Raw genomic sequence first — 18,998 nt, forward strand, 5'->3', positions numbered from 1 at the left:
TTCAGGCTACAAATATGAGTGCCTGGCTATCTATAGTGCAAGGCCCATTTGTACATGTCGAAGTTGTGGCTGGCCAAACAGTTGTAAAAGCTGAGGCCAAATGGGCAGAGGATGGTCTCAAGAAGCTTCAAAATCACGCTTCGGCTATTAATATGCTTCACTGTGCGCTCGATGCTGCAGAATATAATAAAATTTCAGGTTGTGAATCGGCGCAAGAGATCTGGAAGAAGCTAGAGGTCACCTACGAAGGAACCAATAAAGTAAAGGAGTCCAAGGTGAACCAGCAGATGAGACTGTACAAGCTGTTCGAGATGAACAATGATGAGGGTATATCTGACATGAATGCAAGGTTTACCAACATCATCAATGAGCTCAAAAGACTTGGGAAGATCTTTACTGAGGAAGAACAAGTCAAAAAGATACTCAGGAGTCTTCCTAAAGACTGGCAAGCAAAGAAGACCGCTGTTGAGGAAGCTCAAGATTTAACCACCTACAAATATGATGAACTCATCGGCTCGTTGCTGACCCATGAGATATCTATGAAAAACTTCAGGGTGAAGGAAAAATCTGAAGACAAGAAGCAGAAGTCTCTTGTCATGAAAGCTGACTCCACTGATGGGAGCTCAACAGATGATGAGGAGATGGCTATGTTCACAAGGAAGATGAAAAAGCTCTTCAAGAAGAATGACAAATATTCTAAGAAGCCTTACAGAAAGTTTGATAAGTATAAAGCTGACTCCAGCGACAGCAAATACAAGAAAGACAACTCAAAGCCCATTACATGCTTTGAATGTCATCAAACTGGCCATATAAAGTCAAGCTGCCCCACGCTGAGGAAAGATAAGAAGAACGGTAAAAAGGCAATGGTGGCTACATGGAGCGACAGTGATGAGTCTTCATCAACAGAAGCTGAGGCCACCGAGTCAGTAAAGATATGCTTCATGGCTGACGAACTTGCTGAGCCGTGCGTCTCTGAGCATACTGACCCCTCCATTTCATCTGACGATGAGGAGCAATCAAATGAGGTAATATCACTTTCCTAGCTCAGAAACGAAATGGGTAATGCCCTGAGTGATCTCTATACACTTGCCAAAAAGTGTAATAAGAAAATTAGAGCACTCGGCAGGCGCTGTGATGAGGTTGAAGAGGTCAAGCTGAGTGACCTCAGATACCTTCTTCAGGACAACTCAACTTTGCATGATAACATGAAGATCATACATGAGTCTGTCTTTGAAGTCCAATCAGTTTCAAAGAAACTGAGAAAGGACATCACAACTATCCAGAACCAATTAAAGGTTCCAAATAAAAGAAACATTCCTCTGAGAACTCAGTACCAAGGTACTCAGCAGAGATGGAATCCCCAGCGGAATGTCCAGTATGCCTTCTGTGGGAAGAAAGGTCACACCACAAAGGTGTGCTGGCATGCTCAACACTGGGGTGCTGACCAGTCAGTGAGACAACCTAAACAGAAGGTCAGTTGTGACTTCTGTGGAAAGAATGGTCATACTGTCCATGTATGTCGCCATAAAATAAAATATGATGCTTTACCTGTTGCACCTAACAAGCAAGGACCCAAAAAGAATTAGGTACCTAAAAGTAACTAGTTACAATGCAGGTAAGCCTGAGATGTGCTGAGAAGTCAAAGATGTGGTATATTGACAGCGCATGCTCGAGGCATATGACTGGTGATGAAACTCAGTTCATCACGTTTGAGCGTAAATGAGGAGGAAGTGTAAGTTTTGGAGACAACAAAAAGGGTAAGATAGTAGGGTCAGGAACCATCGGAGGTAATCCTACTATTGAGTCAGTCTCCCTAGTCAGCGGACTCAAATATAACTTACTCAGCGTAGCTCAGCTATGTGACAATGGGAGAAAAGTTATATTTGATGCTACTGGATGTAAAATATACGAGGGTAAATCAAATAAGTTAATTTTAACTGCCCCTCGCATAGATAATGTCTTTATGCTAGACTTAGAGAAAAAGTTTTCAAAAAACTGTATGCTTAGTATCAAAGGAAGAAAATTCCTGGCTATGGCACAGGAGACTTGGTCATGTAAGCATGGACCTCCTGGCCAAATTAGCAAGAAAGCAATTGGTTGAGGGACTGCCTGAACTTAAATTTTAAAAAGATCAATTATGCCACGCTTGCCAAGCTGGAAAACAAACCAAACAATCTTTTCACAGCAAAAACATTGTCTCAACTAAGCGTCCATTAGAGTTACTACACTTGGATCTCTTCGGTCCAGTCCAGCCGCTGAGTCTGGGTGGAAGAAGATTTTCCTTGGTCATTGTAGATGACTTCTCTCGGTACACTTGGGTCATCTTGCTGAGTAGCAAGGATGAGACCTTTGAGACATTTTCAAATTTAGTTAGAAAAATTGAAAATGATAAAGACCTAAAATTGGCTCACATCCGAAGTGATAATGGTGGAGAATTCAAAAACCAAAAGTTTGTTGAATTCTGTGAAGCCAGCGGCATTGACCACAATTTTTCTGCTCCTAGAACACCTCAAAAAAATGGGGTTGTTGAAAGGAAGAACAGAACTCTGGTTGAAATAGCCAGGACAATGCTGGATGAGCATAGGCTTCCAAAGTATTTTTGGGGAGAGGCTGTTAACACAGCATGCTATATTCTTAATAGGGCTCTAGTTAGACCTATATTAAAGAAAACCCCCTATGAACTTTGGAAAGGACGAAAGCCCAACATTGGATATTTTCGTGCCTTTGGCTGTAAATGTTTTATTTTGAATACCAAAGATAGCTTAGCAAAGTTTGACTCAAAAGCTGATGAGGCTATCTTTTTAGGCTACTCAACAAACAGCAAAGCATACAGAGTTTTCAATAAACGAACTCAAATTTTAGAAGAGTCAGTACATGTTGAGTTCGACAAGACTAACCCTGCAGGTAGATACCAGCCACTGACCGAGGATGATCCACACTCAGTAACCGCTGACCAAGAACCAGCTGCTGAGTCATTCACTAAAAGGCTGACCAAGAGTAAGAGTGAACCTAAGATTACTTTCACTGACCAGTCTACTTCTGCAGAGATTGTTGAAACACAGACAGCACAAGACATAAATCTACCTAAAGAGATAAGGATTCCAAGAGGGCACTCAGAGAGTGCAATCCTTGATTCTGCTGGGAATACCCTGATGACGAGGAATCAACTCAGGAGGTACCTCAGCAATGTAGCCTTCGTCTCAGTTCAGGAACCTAAGAACTTCGCTGATGCTGAGGAAGATGAATTCTGGATGAGCGCAATGCAAGAGGAACTCGACCAATTCAGAAGAAACGATGTATGGGAGCTAGTGCCACATCCAAGGAGTCAGAAGACCATTGGAACAAGATGGATGGGTCTTCCGCAACAAACTGGATGAGCAAGGAAATGTAGTCAGGAACAAAGCAAGGCTTGTAGCTCAGGGCTACAGTCAGCAAGAAGGTATTGACTACGGTGAGACCTTTGCCCCAGTGGCAAGGCTAGAAGCTATTAGGATCTTATGTGGATATGCATCTTACATTAACTTTAAATTATTCCAAATGGATGTTAAGAGTGCATTTCTTGATGGAGTTATAAACGAGAAAGTTTATGTTAATCAACCTCCAGGGTTTGAGGATCCAAAATTCCCAAACCACGTTTATAAACTCAAAAAGGCTCTGTACGGCCTCAAGCAAGCACCACGTGCTTGGTATGAGAGGCTGACCAGTTTCCTGCTGACTAGAAATTATGTCAGGGGCAAAGCTGATACAACCTTATTCATTAAGAGAAAGGGTAAAGATACCTTGCTGGCTCAAATTTATGTTGATGATATAATATTTGGTGCAACTAACGAATCAATGTGCAAGGAATTTAGCAAACAAATGCAGACTGAGTTTGAAATGTCGATGATGGGAGAACTCAACTTCTTCCTCGGACTTCAAATAAAACAAGGAAAGAATGGCATCTTCATCAGTCAAGCTAAATATGCCAAGGAGATATTAAAGAAATATGACTTGGAGAATTGCAAGCCAATATCCACTCCTATGGGCACTGACACTGTCCTCTGCACTGATGAGAATGGTAAGTCAGTAGACAGCAAATTGTATCGAGGTATGATAGGCTCTCTACTTTACTTAACAACCAGTAGACCGGACATTCAGTTCTCAGTATGCTACTGTGCTAGATATCAATCTAACCCTAAGGAATCTCATTACATAGCTGTAAAAAGAATCCTTAGATACTTGCAAAGCTCAGTGAACGCAGGTTTATGGTATCCCAACACACATGGCTTTACACTCGTTGGATACACTGACGCTGACTATGGTCGAGACAAGCTAGAACGAAAAAGCACCTCTGGAGGATGTCATTTCTTAGGAAGCTGTCTTGTATCTTGGTTCAGCAAGAAGCAGGCATCAGTAGCCTTGTCTACCACTGAAGCAGAGTACATTGCTGCTGGTCATTGTGTTGCTCAAGTCCTATGGATTAAGCAACAGCTTGAAGACTATGGTGTTCAAACAAAGACAATTGAGGTCAAATGCGACAACAAAAGTGCAATTGATCTATCAAAGAACCCAATTCAACACAACAGAATGAAGCATGTCAGCATAAGGCATCACTTCATTAGAGACCATGTACTCAAAGGTGAGATAAAGCTGACCTACGTCCCAACGGATGAGCAGCTTGCGGATATCTTCACAAAGCCACTGGCTCGTGAACAGTTCAGCATACTGAGAGAAGCCATTGGTATGTTTAATCCTCTTCAGTAAATTCTTGTTCTAAAATGAAAATTTATGCTGAGTGAATTACTATGCTGAATGAATTACACAAATGCATGCTGAGTGATTGTTATGCTGAGTACTTAACACAAAATACACATCAATACTGAGTCAATATGCACACCGAGTAGTAAATCTTAAACTGAGAACTCATCCTGTCATATACTACTGACCACTCAGAATCCAAAACGCTTAGTATTCTAAACGCCGAGTGTTAGATCCGTTGCATTAAATGCTTAAGCACGCGAATAGCCACCTAGGATGATGTATGCGCCGAATGTGTCATAAAAGCCAGGATCTTTGTCGGTTGACAATCCCAAGGCAAAACTGACACATGGATTCGAAAAGATCCACACTCCACCGCTATAAATAATGGGTAAATCCCCATTCTTTATTTTCTTTACATCTACCGAATTCTAAGGCAAAAGCTTTCTCTCTAAAAACTCTCAAAGCTTCCCAAACCTGTTCTAAAACTATGACTCAAGTTTCCGTCAACATCTCCGGTGCCGGTCACCCTAAGACCAGCTCCGATGAACCCTCGAGGCAAACTTCTGTGCCTAAATCTACCAAGGTCACTACACCGAGTAAAGGAAAAACTGGGCAAGCTACCTCCTCCAAAGGAAAACCGACTAAAGCCAGAACCTATACCAAGGTCTTTGGTAACATTAGCGAATGGAAAGTGGACTTCTCACGATGGGTCTCTGAGTCCTTCGTGACTTCCGAGCAACCCTTCTGCGAATGGATATCGCAAAATGGATGGACTGAGCTTTTCTCTATTAGGGATCACACTTATCCTGACCTAGTAAGGGAGTTCTACCACAATCTCCGTGTTGCTGATGACAACCAGGACTTTCTAGCAACCGTGGTAAGAGAAAAGACCATTTTCATAAAGGTTCTGGGTACGAAGTCACCTTCTGTAAACCTGAAGGTCACTCAGGAGAAGTCTCCAGTTCCTCTATAGGTCAGCACCAAAAGATGGCTCACTATCTGCTGAGTTACTTCATCTACCCCAAGATCAACTGCACCACCTCAGCAACGAACTTCGAGCAATGCTTCATATGGCATATGCTGACATATAAGCCGATCAACATGCCAGTATTCCTCATTGCTGGCTTCCTAAGGAGTACCGGAACTCTAAGGCTGGGATCGCTTATCACCAGGATCCTCATTGATCATCAGATAGACCTAACTGATGAAGTTAAAGCTAAAGGATCTGAAATCACAGCAGCTTCGCTGAGGGCTTTGAAGTTCAATCAGCCTTTGAAGAAAGGAAAAACTGCTGCTGCTGGTGAACAACAAGCTGAGGAAACAGCTGTCCCGAAGAAAGGGAGAACGACCAAGGCTCCAGCTGCCCGCAAGAGGAAAGCTGTTGAGACCCCTTCAACGAAGGCTGAGCCTAAGGCAAAGAAGCCTAAGTCAGTTGCTGAACCAGGTCAGGAGAGACCTAAGTCAGCTGATAAAAGGAGCAGGCAAGATGAGCCTGAAACTGAGGAAAGAACAGATGCTGATGTGCAGCCTCAAAAGAAGCATAAGTCTTATTCGCTGACTCCAATTGACGCAATCCCTACTGACGTCATTGTTCCTGGTGACTCTCACTACACACAGTGTTAAGGAACTGTAGCTGAGCATCAAGAAGATGAGGTGCATCTGGACGATCAGTTCATTGCACAAGTTGAGGAAGAATTAGATGGTGACACTTCAGAATATGAAGAAGAAGAAGAGGCCAGCGGTCAGGATGACGCTGAGGATAATGAGGAGACAACCAGTGAGGTTGAAGCTGAGCAAGCCAATACTGAGTTGGCTGCTGGAGAAGAACAAGAACATGACCAACACAATGTTGATCAAGTCCAAGAACAAGCTGACCAGCTTAATGCTGATCGAGAAGCTGATCAAGAAGCTGATCAAGAAGAAACTTCTCCATCTCACTCAGGAGAGTCTATCCAAGCTGAAACTCCTCCTCCTCGAAAAAGAAGATTGGTCAAGGCAAGTCAGAAGACGGTCAGTGACCCTCCTGTTCAACCACCAACTGTCCCTGACTTTGTTATTCAGAAGCCGACCCAAGACCCTTCTAAACTCAAGCTGAAATTTTTCAAAAGACAACCAACTTCTACTACATCGGCTTCCATTGAAAAGCAAGCCTCTGTTTCTTCACTAAAGGAACATGCCGACTTTAATGCTTCCGCAAATTCTACGAGTCAAGTGGAATCAATTCCGGTCGATGCTGTCAATCCAAGTACTGTGCTGACTCAGACCATTCCTGCCTCAGTTAGCACCGATAGCATCCGGATTACTTCCTCTCCAATCAACATCTCTGCCGATCAAACTCTTTCCCAATCTAATCAAGTGCAGATTGCAAACACAACTCCAGTCACTGACCATGTCATTTCTCTAACTCCTCTTCCAACCGGTCATACTGATGTCACTGGACAACTTAATGAAGGCTCTCAAAGTTACATAAATGCCACTGAGTCTGGCAAAAGAATAATCGACTCAGTGCAAGCATTGATCAAAGACCTTCAACAAACTACTCCTCCTACTGCTGGGTCTTCCACTATTGTGACAACTCAGCTTTCCCAAGTCACTCAGCTTCTCAACGAAGTTAAGGGATTCAAAGATTTGCTGAATGTCATCATTACCTTTCAAGCACATCAAGCTAAGCAGGATTCCATTGCAAAGCTGGCTGAGATCCAGCTGACAACAGTTCAACATCTCAACGCTCTTCAAGAACAAGTTCAGACTTTGTCAGCTGCGAACACACGCTATGCTACTTCTGATGAAGCTAAAATGCTCTTTGCTCAGCTTCACACCGAGCAAATCAAAACCAATGAGCAAATGGTCTCCTATTCTCAGTGCTCAGTGGAGCAAATTGGTGAGGCCATTCGATTGCTGAATCTGAACAAGCAAGAGATGGATACTGACGCTATGAAGCAAAATGAAATGATGTCTATTACCAGACAAACCTTCAACCACATACGTCACAACAATGTTCAGCGTCAATATTATGACACCTACTTACTCAAAACATTCCATCAAGTCATTGCTGGTCTGACCGATGCACTTACATGGATAGGCAAATCTCAAGCCTTCACAGTCAGCATGATCAGCGCTGCTGAGCTTAATATACCCGCCGAGGTCTCAGATAATGGAGTGGCTATTTTTGATGGTGTCAATAAAAGCGCTGATAGACTTAAAGCGCTGTCCACAGAACTGACCAGAGCTGTCTTAACCGACACCTTTAGGATTCCTCCTCCCGATGCTGACAAAACGGGGGAGAAAGAACAAGCGAGAACACAGCATGAGTCTAGTCAGTCCAAATAGAAGAGAAAGAAATAGATATAGGCTAGCTCAGTATAGGCTAAGTATGTAGTCTCTATGCCTGTCTTGAACTTTTGTTTGTAAACGCTGACTACCTATATTAAATATCAATACTTGCATCTTTTGTTCAAACTCTGAGTTATGAATTATTTTTATACGATGTTGTGTATTATGTCATTATGTATCTTCAATTAAATCAGCTATGTTTAATGCTTTATTGATTGAACCCAATGTTGATAACATGTTTGACATTGACTTATATGTAGTCTTATAAAACTCATTGAACAACAAATTACTCAGCGCCCTCTGAATGTTAAAACCTTCCGCTTAACACTGAGTAAAATAGAATATGTTCCATGAGCTGACCTATATCTGAAAACTGACCTTAGACTTACTCGATTAAACCTTTAAATGTTTAGAGTAAAACTAAGTCAGTAGCTCAACCCTTACAGGGGAGTTTGCTAAGAATATTAGGTCAACTATCATGGGGGAGCTCAACACTGAGGTCCTCGCTGAATAGTTTTGCCAACATCAAAATGGGGGAGTTTGTTGAAACACCTTTCCACATAATTTTGATTTGACAAAATTGTTTAAGTATAATTTAAAAACATATTCTAAACACACTAAGTTTAAATGCTTTGATTTATTCTACTAATGTGTTTGTTCAATGTTGAGTTAAAAATTGCTTATAAGACATAAGGATTAAAAGGCCCAAGCTCAATACAAGAGTCAAAGCCCAAGTCAAACGGTTCAAGACAACTCGGCCCGCGTGTGTCAAAACGTTGTCGTTATGGACAAAACGCAACTCAGCGGAAGAAGGATCTAGAAGACCTTCAGGGAACAACTTCGGAACGAAGCTGCTGAGTTGATTCGACAAAGCGTACAAGACAGCAGCTGGCTAAGGAAAACTTCCAGACAAAGTGTTTCCACTTTGGGTAAAGTTCAGACGACACAGTATGCTGTCCAGTTGACTTTACCATAAAAGGAGAGACATTCTGCCAAGCTGACCAAAAGCTGACCGAGGACAGAACATACTCAAATCTGATTGGCCGAGAGCTCTGAGCAAGTCAGGATGACAACGACAGGAAGCCGTTTTCCTCCAACGGTTATTTCGAAATTCGAAATGACCGATGCCTCAAGACGTCTCTATAAATAGTGCCATCAGAAGCTTCATTCAAAACAGAACTTGATCAAGCCATTACGCTGACCAAATTTCTACGCAAGTTCTACAAGCAAAAAGCAAAGCTATCTTACACTAAATTTCATATCTTTTGTGTAAAAGTCTAGAGTGATTATTCAATCATCTAAGGTGTCTTAGCAATCATTGTTTAGGACAAACACTTATCATTTCTAGAGATTAGAAAGGAGAAGCTGAGTACTCGGTTATAGTACTCAGCGAGAGATTAGGATTGAGTAGAGGTATAGGGGAAGGTACTCTTGTTATACTCAGTTGCTAAGATTGTAAAAGGTTTGAGGCTCTACCTTTAAAGAGCTCAGTAGAGGATTCGAAATCTCGGAACGTGTTCCGGGGACAGGACGTAGTCTTAGAAGCCGAACCTGGATAAATCTGCTGAGTAACGTATTTCTTACTTTAAACTCCTTATATATATTGCTTGCTTAAATAACCAAAAACTGACCAAGTAAAGAGGTCAAGCTGAGTTGTGCGCATCGAACATCTGAGCTCATGAATAGACTCTAAGTGCTATCTCCTGACTCAAGTTAAGAAACTGACCTAGTCACCAGTTGACTAAGCCAGTATCTTGCTGTTTACTCAGCGCCGCTGTTAAAACCTTTTCTCCCAAGAAAAGAAGTCTGCCCTAAATTAAGAAAAAGTTTAAATAGTTCCTAACCCCCCCTTGGAACTATACTTGTAACGTTATAAGGGACCAACAAAGTATATGTGCTTAATGCCTTGAACCTGACAAAGATAGGATTATAGATAGATGTGAAACCGACGGGAGATTATCTAATCTGAAATTGCATGATTTGGCCTCGCTAGGACACTAGGAGTGCGGCTTCATGGCTGGGCTACGACTTTAGTCTTAATTACCAAAAAAACATAATGCTTTACATGTCCTAGGTTATATGCCTAACCAAACCGTTTGTTGAATGCATGTAAATAGGTTATATGAATTTTGATCACGTTCGTATTTCTTGTTAGGGTAATTACCGTCAATCATTAGCAAAACATAAGCCTGACCCCCCCCCCCCCCCCCCTCCCCTAAAAGCCATAGATATGATTTAATCAATGAATTCCTCATCCTAGATTGTGTCATCCATTAATTCACCTTCTACCCTGATAATTGTTCACTTTATTGCTTTTAATCCAATTAGTTAATTAAACAAACCCCAAATTTTATTCAACCCTCTAAACAATTAATCAACTAGGTAGATTTACCAATTATAACGAATAGTCATTGTGTTCGATCTCGTGCTTAGCACATTATTACTTGTTGCGATAGAATACATTTGTCCTGTTAAATGTAATATATTTTGCGAGCATCAGACGACCCCTGTCTAACGGTGTTTTGTGTTTTTAAGTCATCGGAAGTCATTTCTCAAGGAGATTCTGATATCAGCTATTAACTCGAAAGACATCCAAATGCACAAAAAAAAAAATGAGCTCCGACAGTTGCATTTATGACTAGACTAAACGACGGGTAAATCAACCATCAAGAGCCAATATAACCTCTTTATTATTAGTCCCTATTTCTCGGAAAACCTAGAATTATCATATGATCAAATTCCACTGCTTTAATTTATTAGAAATCAAGAAGTGCAACGCTTTCTAAATCCGATGCTTTTTCATCCGGAAAAAAACGATAAACTAAACCTAAAGAGAGACAGAGAAGAGGTTTCTCATTAAAATTTGTAAGAAAACATTTTTTATTTCTTGAAAATTTAAAAACGCATAAATTCAATGCTTCATTTCAATGGTCATCAAAGAAATTTAACATTTATAGTACTTAGAATTCAATATTTAGTTTTTTCAACATATAGTTTTCAGTTATAGTAATCACTGTTACAAATTGATTCGACTGATGCCTTCTTTTATTCGCCAAATTCTTCATCACTCGATTTCTCCAGCTATTTTTATGTTGCAAAAAAAAAAAAAAAAAAAAAAAACTAATAATAAAATAAACAAGCACAAAGAGATCTACTTACCTATAAGATATAGACATGCTATTAACATTGATTTACATATAATATAATATTGTGAAAACTAAAAAATTCCTCTCCCCCACTAAAACGTGAGAAATGTAGTGAAATAGCAGAGCATGTTAGCAGAACGTGAGCAGCAACATGAATGCTCTAAATTTACACCTCGTGTCTACCTGTCTTAGCTTTCTCAATGGATTCCATGGCTTCCTCGAATGATTTCTGCATTCATAATTCAAAATGAATGCGGTTAGTTCACTTCCGTAATTCTATTTGGAGTATCAATCCTATCTGAATTTCTTTTCTATTTAGTCTCATTATACACACACACAGGCATATGCATTTTTTAAGATAAGGTTTTAGGTTATGTATCATATGCATTACACTGTATTAAAACTAGAATACATTTAATATCATGGTTAAAATAATAATTACTGTTAATTTATTCTTAGGTTCAACCCAGTAGAATATTAAATCTGTCAACTTCTACCTTCACCAATTCAAAGGTGATTCTCTGTGGGTTTTGCATTTTCATATTTGCTATAAAATTGGAATCATAGAGATAGAGATTGTTGCCTTCATGTATTAACAATTCTTTAGGGTGTGACTGGATGGAGGGTTGGTAAAGGCTAATAATAACCTTTGTTTAGGTGGGTAAGGGTATAGAAGGGGTTACAAACCCTCCAATTTCCTTCCAATTCTTAACCCTCCAAATTGGGGGGTTTAGGAGGGTTAAGAATTCATTTTACAAAATTACCCTTATTCAATTTCTTTAACAATACCAGTATTACCCCTCATTTTTAACTCAAATCACAACCTCTCCTCTCATTTAGAAGATGGACATTTTAGTAATTTTATATTTACCATTCCTTTATGAACCCTTCAAACCAAAACAGGTAAGGGTACTAACCCTTATGAGTCCCTACCTTCCTCCCAAACAAGGGTAAGGTCAATCCCTTCCTAACCCTTCACTTATTAACCCCTCCCAACCCTCCAGCCAATCAAAGAATTAATGGCACAAACATAGGACCATACGTAAATGCTATTGATTTGGTTGATAAGTAATGATGTCAGTCGCATTCTCCAAACATACCTCAAAAGGATGATGTAGTATACCATAACAAATCTAGGAAGGAAATATCATACTCGCTGTCAATAGGTTGAAACATTTAATCAACCATAAGCCAACTACCACCTAAACTGACCTACTTCATCTACAGGGGAGAATTAATACTAGTTTTCAAATATCATCCCTCAAACATCGGTTTTGAAGCATTAGACAACTAAGGCTTCAGTTTTAATGTTCACATAAGCTTGGTCATCTAGAAAACAAAATTAAGTACTATTTGATAGGTAAGACTGAGTAGATACTAGATAGAATATTTTGCATGCAACAAAGTACTAGAAGCAGTTATATAGAATTGCAACTCATCAGATGCGCCATCACTTCCAGAGCACAATGATGCAGACAAAAGATTAATTGGATGGTATTATAAATAAGTTGAATGATAGTAGCAGCATATACAAATACAACCTAAACACATGCTGGATAGAACTTGATCACTTACCCCAGAATTATGCTTTTTCCACAACGCCTCCCTGCTCCTATCTATTACCACTGCCCCACCAATTAATGCTCTGCATAAATCGAGAAAAGAAATTATTGATTTATTTAGACATCCTCTCTTAAGTAAATATGACGAAGGCCAAAAAGTAGATATCCAATCTTGCACGATGTCAATCAAGAAATCCAATAGGAGCAGCATTCACAGAAAGCCACAGTGAAGGCAAAAAAATAAAAGCAATAAAAATTTATATTGGTTATTTTGTCTAACAAAACTGAACTTTGCGTAAGTTCTTTTGTTCAATTTATTCCCATATTTATTTAGTAGCAACTGTATTGAAGAGTATGGTTTATGCTAAACAGACTGGGTTACAAGGATAAATAGAGTAAAACTGAAATTCGTAAGAGTTTTGGATCCAAACTTCAGGCAATCTAAGTCCACAAATATAGTCATTCGCTGAAATGTAGTTCTGCTTGCCTAGGAATGGCAGTACCCCGAGATCAGTTTCAGTTCAGGGTATGCGGACCATAGCATGATTCAAACCCCTAGATACATGTAGAAATACAAACTAAGGTAATCAAATTAATAACATTGAAGCATTAAATATAATTGGAAAAACCGACGCAAATTCATGATTCATAGATCTGTGAACGTAATTAACTTATTATCAGTAGATTAAAAAAAAAACACTATCTAAAATCTTGACATTTCTCCAAAGCTACAATTCTGCAGATTCCTCCAAAATGTAACATACCAACCAAAATTTTGCAAATCAGCATTCTCAAAAATCAAGCCTAGAAAAGTTAACTTCATGATGGTGGAACTCCTCCATAGAAGCTAAGAAAATGAGCATGGACAACAGTGAAGCAGGACTTGGATCCTGTAATGCAGCTGCTACTCCTGTAGACACTAAACAAAAAGCTCAGTATTTCATCTGGTTTGGCTTATCATAATCCCACTGAATACAAGCAATTAGCTGGTGCACTTCAATATCGGACACTCACACGACCCGACATCTCATATGATGTTCAACAGGTGTGTCTTTTTATGCATGACCCTAAGACTACACACATGGCCGCACTCAAACGGATTCTGCGATATGTTCATGGCACCATCGATCTTGGTCTTAGTCTCATTAGCACATCTACAGATCAGTTAACATCCTACACTGACGCCGATTGGGCAGGCTGCCCCAACACGCGTCGTTCTACGTCCGGGTACTGCGTGTTTCTCGGCGACAACCTTATTTCTTGGTCAGCTAAGCGGCAGCCTACTCTATCTCGATCCAGCGCCGAAGCCGAATATCGTGGGGTAGCAAATGTTGTGTCTGAAACCTGTTGGATCAGAAATCTTCTCCTTGAACTTGGCTGCCCGATTCCGAAATCAACGGTTGTCTACTGTGATAATGTCAGCGCTATCTACCTTGCGGGTAATCCAGTTCAACACCATCGAACCAAGCATGTCGAAATGGATATTCACTTTGTCCGTGAAAGAGTCGCCAAGGGCGAGGTTCGTGTCCTACATGTTCCATCCCGATATCAAATTGCTGACATATTCACAAAAGGTCTACCCTCCCCACTGTTCGACGACTTCAGGAATAGTCTCAACGTTCGGCCTCCGAACCCTTCGACTACGGGGGAGTATTAGAGATTATTATTAAAGATTATATTGTTTTAGTTGTAGATACATAATATCTAGACAGTTAGCTTGTTAGCTTATGATACTTATCTCTTAGTCATTCACTACAACGTGAACTCTACTTTGTATTTATACAGAATCATACATCAATGATAATCACTCAGTTATTCAAACTGTTATAAGATGCACTTCACCCTATTCTACATCATTAACAAACTCTAAATGTGGACAAAATAAAAAACCTCAGCATTACAAGTTAAATTTGTCGATTGTTTGCTGAACAGAAATCAAATTTCACTTCAAATTCCCTGTAGCAGTTGAAAAAGTCAGCACAGTTCTGCAATCCATTCTTCCAAGTGCGAATATATTCTTTTTATTAAGCAAGTCGGTAATTGCTTCCTCAACATGCAACTAAGCAGTGGCAGAGCCAGAGCTCAAAGTCCGGAGGGGCTCCATTGTATGAAGATTTTTTTTCTTAATAACAACTTAAGGCTTTGATTCATAGTAGTCAAATCAAAATTTTCAAATTTTTGATAATAGGAGGGTAAATTTGATCATAATTGAAAACATTAAGGTACATAACAACTGAGATTCAATATAAAGTAAGGATAAGGTGCAAAAATACTCTAATGTTTACACCTAAGAACAATTTTACCCCTAACGTCTAAAATGATGCAATTTTACCCTTAACGTTGGCAACTAAGAGCAATTTTATCCCTAACGTTGACAAGTTTGGTCAACTAAGACCAATTGGATGTAGAGATTCCTTTAAATATCACTACAACCAACTATGCAAACTTAGTTTTATGTCATATAATCACATTCTACATTATAAGTACTAATTTTAACTATTTTGGGGGCTGCTCAGGACTGAACCACTGTTCGTCAAGGGTGTTCCGGAAGGTCGGAGGGTCGGGAGGCCCTCCCCTACCCCCTGGCTCTGCCCCTGAACTGAAGCCTTAAAATTTAACCAAACGAAAAAGAAGGGGGCAACCTACAGAACTAGAACACCTATATAAAAAATGGAAACAAAATCACTTGGTTCCTACTAAGAAAAGAAAAAGAACTAATGATGCAAAAGCACCATAACATGTAAATACTAACAGGAAATGAAACCTAATATTGACTCAGTTTTTAATTCAAAAAATGAAATAACTGAGAGCCGTTGAACAAGAACAAGCACCAACTACATGGTCGAAGGTTGTTCGCGTAAGCAATAAGATTCTCTTAACTTCTAAATGACCAATAAAATTTCTAAACACAATCAAATATGGAAGCTAAACCACTAGAGATCACTTCCTGAAAATGTAATCTAGCTCACAGAAATAAGAAATAGTACAGAATCCCTTAGCTTTAGGCAGGACATTTTGCATTTGCAAACATTAGCGCCATACATTTTAAAGACCTAGTCCTCTTTAGGCTAAAGACTTTTGATACCAACTTTTAACCCAAAGCCAATTCCAAAGGTCATTCTGCTTGGTGGAGACAGTGATCTCGTCATTTCTAGCTAAAACATTATAAGAAGGGGTATAGACTAGAATCTGATTTGCAAATTTATTAACACAAGTTGGTGAGCAAGAGGTATCCCTAATTTCCAGGTCCTAGCATCTTGCTATGAATTCAGTACCGTTTAGCTTCTGCTTTTTCCTTTCCCTACTATTTCTCAGTTCCTTCTTTTTCACTCATTTCTCATTGTTTATCCTTATTTTATCTGTTAATCAACAAATTAAAAAAGAGGTTTAGCAAGAGTTTTAAGGAAAGATGAAGAAAACTGAAAGCCAGATGGACTACAAATTTTATCAACTTATGAAATCGTATGGGACCTGTGTCTAAAACGAGAGAAACTAGCGATGATATTTATGTGAAAGACTTATCAAACTCAAGAAGATAATAAAAAGGATTCTGAAAGCATGTTAGGGTAGTTTGCATGTTCAAAACTTGGGAAATAATAACGAGGCACTAACACGATTTAAGAGAACCAACTCAACATGGAAAGGATCACTCCTCAATCCGCTGAAACTAATGAGATAAATTGTGCAGAGGAAGTAAAAAATTAAAAAGAAAGAAACTATTCAGAATAATTAGCGGTTAAACCTGGTTTTTTGGCTCCCTCTGATAATTAGTCATTGATGTGGCAAGAAGAAACAACGCATGGAATTTGTCAACATGGGAAAGGCTATATCTGATGGTAGTTAGTAACTGGAATATATAAGATTTGTGGTGTATTGATAACATCAATAAGATATGCGGATGTTCTTTGCTTTAGAACTCTAATTTACATTTCTTCGGTATTTTCCTCTTCTACTTTGGCACTTTCTTGTTACAAAGATTATAATCTATTTGCCCCAAAAGATATCACTTAACAGTTCACCATAATATATGCACATAATAATTAGTAATCGGGTAATTTATCAAAAGAAGAAAAACGGAGTTCATAACTCAACGGTCTGAAAATTTACTTGAATGGATTGCAAAATAAATTACAGAGGATTTGACTGCAAAAATACAGAAAGCAAGAGACAACCTGAGTTCATCCTTTTCTCTCAATTTCTTTTTTCCAAAAGTAATGCTAAAAACCCGAGGCATAAATAACAGAAATTGAAGCAGTGGTGTTTGGAGAGAGAGAGAATACCCGGCAAAGGCAAAATTGAGAAGAAAGGCTCGCGTGGTTAAAAAGCGAAGGGCGACATGGAATTTGGAGAAAAACCCATCAGCATCAGCTTTCGCAGTGCGAGTTGTAGAGGAAGAATTGTAATAGTAGCTATAGCCATTATTATAGGTGGAAGAAGAAGAGGAGGAAGATCGAATGTTGTAATCGGCGCGCTTCCGATCGTCGGAGAGGAATTGATAAGCCTCAGAGAGTAGTTTGAAACGGAGAGTAGCATTGTCTTGGACAGATTTAGAAGAGTGAGAATGGAGATCAGGATGATATTTGAGAGCCAATCTCTTATATGCTTGCTTAATTTCTTCTTTGGAAGCCTTCTTGTTCACCTCCAAAACCTTGTAGTAATCCATCTCTCTCTAACATCTTTCTGTCCTTTCCTCGATTTCATTTTTACTTTTGCGGCTGCGGAACTTACTTGTGGCCATTTCCTGCCCATTCACAAATATACTGTACATTGATACAAAACTAAATTTCAATTTTACTCCAAATACTAAAATTTGAAACAGTTTTATTTATTTTGACCGATTATTTATAATTATAGAAATTAATTTATATGTGATAAATTTAGTTGGCTACATTTTAACAAATAATACAAAAGAAATATACCTTATACATAACTAGTGTTTAAAAAACCTAACGTGATATTTAAATAACGGGTAAAATAAGGATAAACTAGTTTGTTCAATTATAAGTCTCACATTTCTAGCGCATGCTTCCATTCCAATCAAATACTGAAACTTTTGCAGTTTAACTCAGTGTTGCATAGTGGCGAATACAGTATTATTTGGTTGGTGTAAAAAAAAAATTTACTAAATCGAACTTGTACAAAAAAAAAAAATTCATGTATATACGTGTTATAATTTGAGTGGTCAAGCACCAATTTTTAAATACAAATGTAAAAATTTTCGAATTTAAACTACATTATATATATGTAAGATCCTTACCATGTAAATAAAATTATGTTATGGAACTAATACATCTAACATATTTGATTCTCTTTTTTTTGAAACAAAGATGATATTCATTCCTTAAATCGAATCAGCAGCAATAGTCTCCTGCAACCAAATTGGGGCAGAAAAAGACACAAACTCGCTAGCATTGGACAGGGCATGTCGTGCAACAACATGGGCTCCCATGTTCGCTAGGCGTGGAGAGAAAGACACTTTATAATCGTGTCGACAATTTAGCAAAGACTTACAATCCTGAATAATTGACCCATAAACAGACAAGTCTGGATCAGACGATTTGACATTATTAACCACAATCAACGAGTCACTTTCAAACAAGACATTGATACAATTAAGATAAACACACCAATGCAAAGCCTCACGTAGAGCTAATGCTTCAGCTTCCCTAATATCGTCAACAATTGGGATTAAGCGACTACGACAAGCCATGAAGGATCCATCAGAGGATCTAAGTAAAGCTCCCACTCCACTTCGAGACTCAGCTTTAAAGGTAGCCGCATCACAATTGCATTTGACAAAGCCAGAAGGGGGGCGAGACCAGCTAATATGTCGTACCTGTACCATTGTCGCCCGCGATATATGCTCCAGATGATGGGCAGCAGTGTTACCATTGGCGTTGGTGTCGACGGTGATGGACGTGGGCGGCCTTCGTTGCGCAGGAGGGCAGACGGGGACTGGTAAGCCCGCCTGAGGTGCTGGACTTGGGCGATTCTGTGCGATGCTTGCCTCGGCTTGGACCACTGAGGGTGTGGAAAGATGACGGACAGCCACGGGGAGGTTCTTCAGTTGGGACTGGCGCCAGGCAGCAAGGTAGTTACCCGCAAGAGAGATTGCCGTTTCTGGTAATTGGATTTTGCTCTCCCAGACTATCTGATTCCTTTGATTCCAAATGACCCAAAGCGTCATTGCCATCTTGGTTATGGTTTCCTGATCATT

The 18,998-nt window shown here is 39.4% G+C and overlaps 1 protein-coding gene across 1 annotated transcript; it reads right to left on the reverse strand.

Moving 5' to 3' along the window:
• Positions 1–11,157: 11,157 nt before the first annotated feature.
• On the reverse strand, positions 11,158–17,513 carry LOC136206487 (chaperone protein dnaJ 72-like). Its single transcript, XM_065997554.1, has 3 exons — positions 17,062–17,513; positions 12,795–12,864; positions 11,158–11,448 (listed from the first exon to the last, which is right to left on the reverse strand). The coding sequence occupies exons 1-3, from the start codon at positions 17,442–17,444 to the stop codon at positions 11,386–11,388; spliced, it is 516 nt and encodes a 171-aa protein (XP_065853626.1). The 5' UTR covers positions 17,445–17,513; the 3' UTR covers positions 11,158–11,385.
• Between the last annotated feature and the right edge of the window lie 1,485 nt (positions 17,514–18,998).

This window comes from Euphorbia lathyris, chromosome 9 (genome assembly GCF_963576675.1).
Source record: "Euphorbia lathyris chromosome 9, ddEupLath1.1, whole genome shotgun sequence".
In the NCBI taxonomy this organism is placed as follows: domain Eukaryota; kingdom Viridiplantae; phylum Streptophyta; class Magnoliopsida; order Malpighiales; family Euphorbiaceae; genus Euphorbia; species Euphorbia lathyris.

What these genes read in the sequence shown, in the direction of transcription:
- LOC136206487 (XM_065997554.1), bottom strand. Translation starts at nt 17,444, where the DNA reads ATGGATTACTACAAGGTTTTGGAGGTGAACAAGAAGGCTTCCAAAGAA. An exon ending in CTCAATTTTGCCTTTGCCGG is followed by an intron (nt 12,865 to 17,061) that starts GTATTCTCTCTC and finishes CGATTTATGCAG; the next exon opens with AGCATTAATTGGTGGGGCAG. An exon ending in GGAAAAAGCATAATTCTGGG is followed by an intron (nt 11,449 to 12,794) that starts GTAAGTGATCAA and finishes TTATGAATGCAG; the next exon opens with AAATCATTCGAGGAAGCCAT.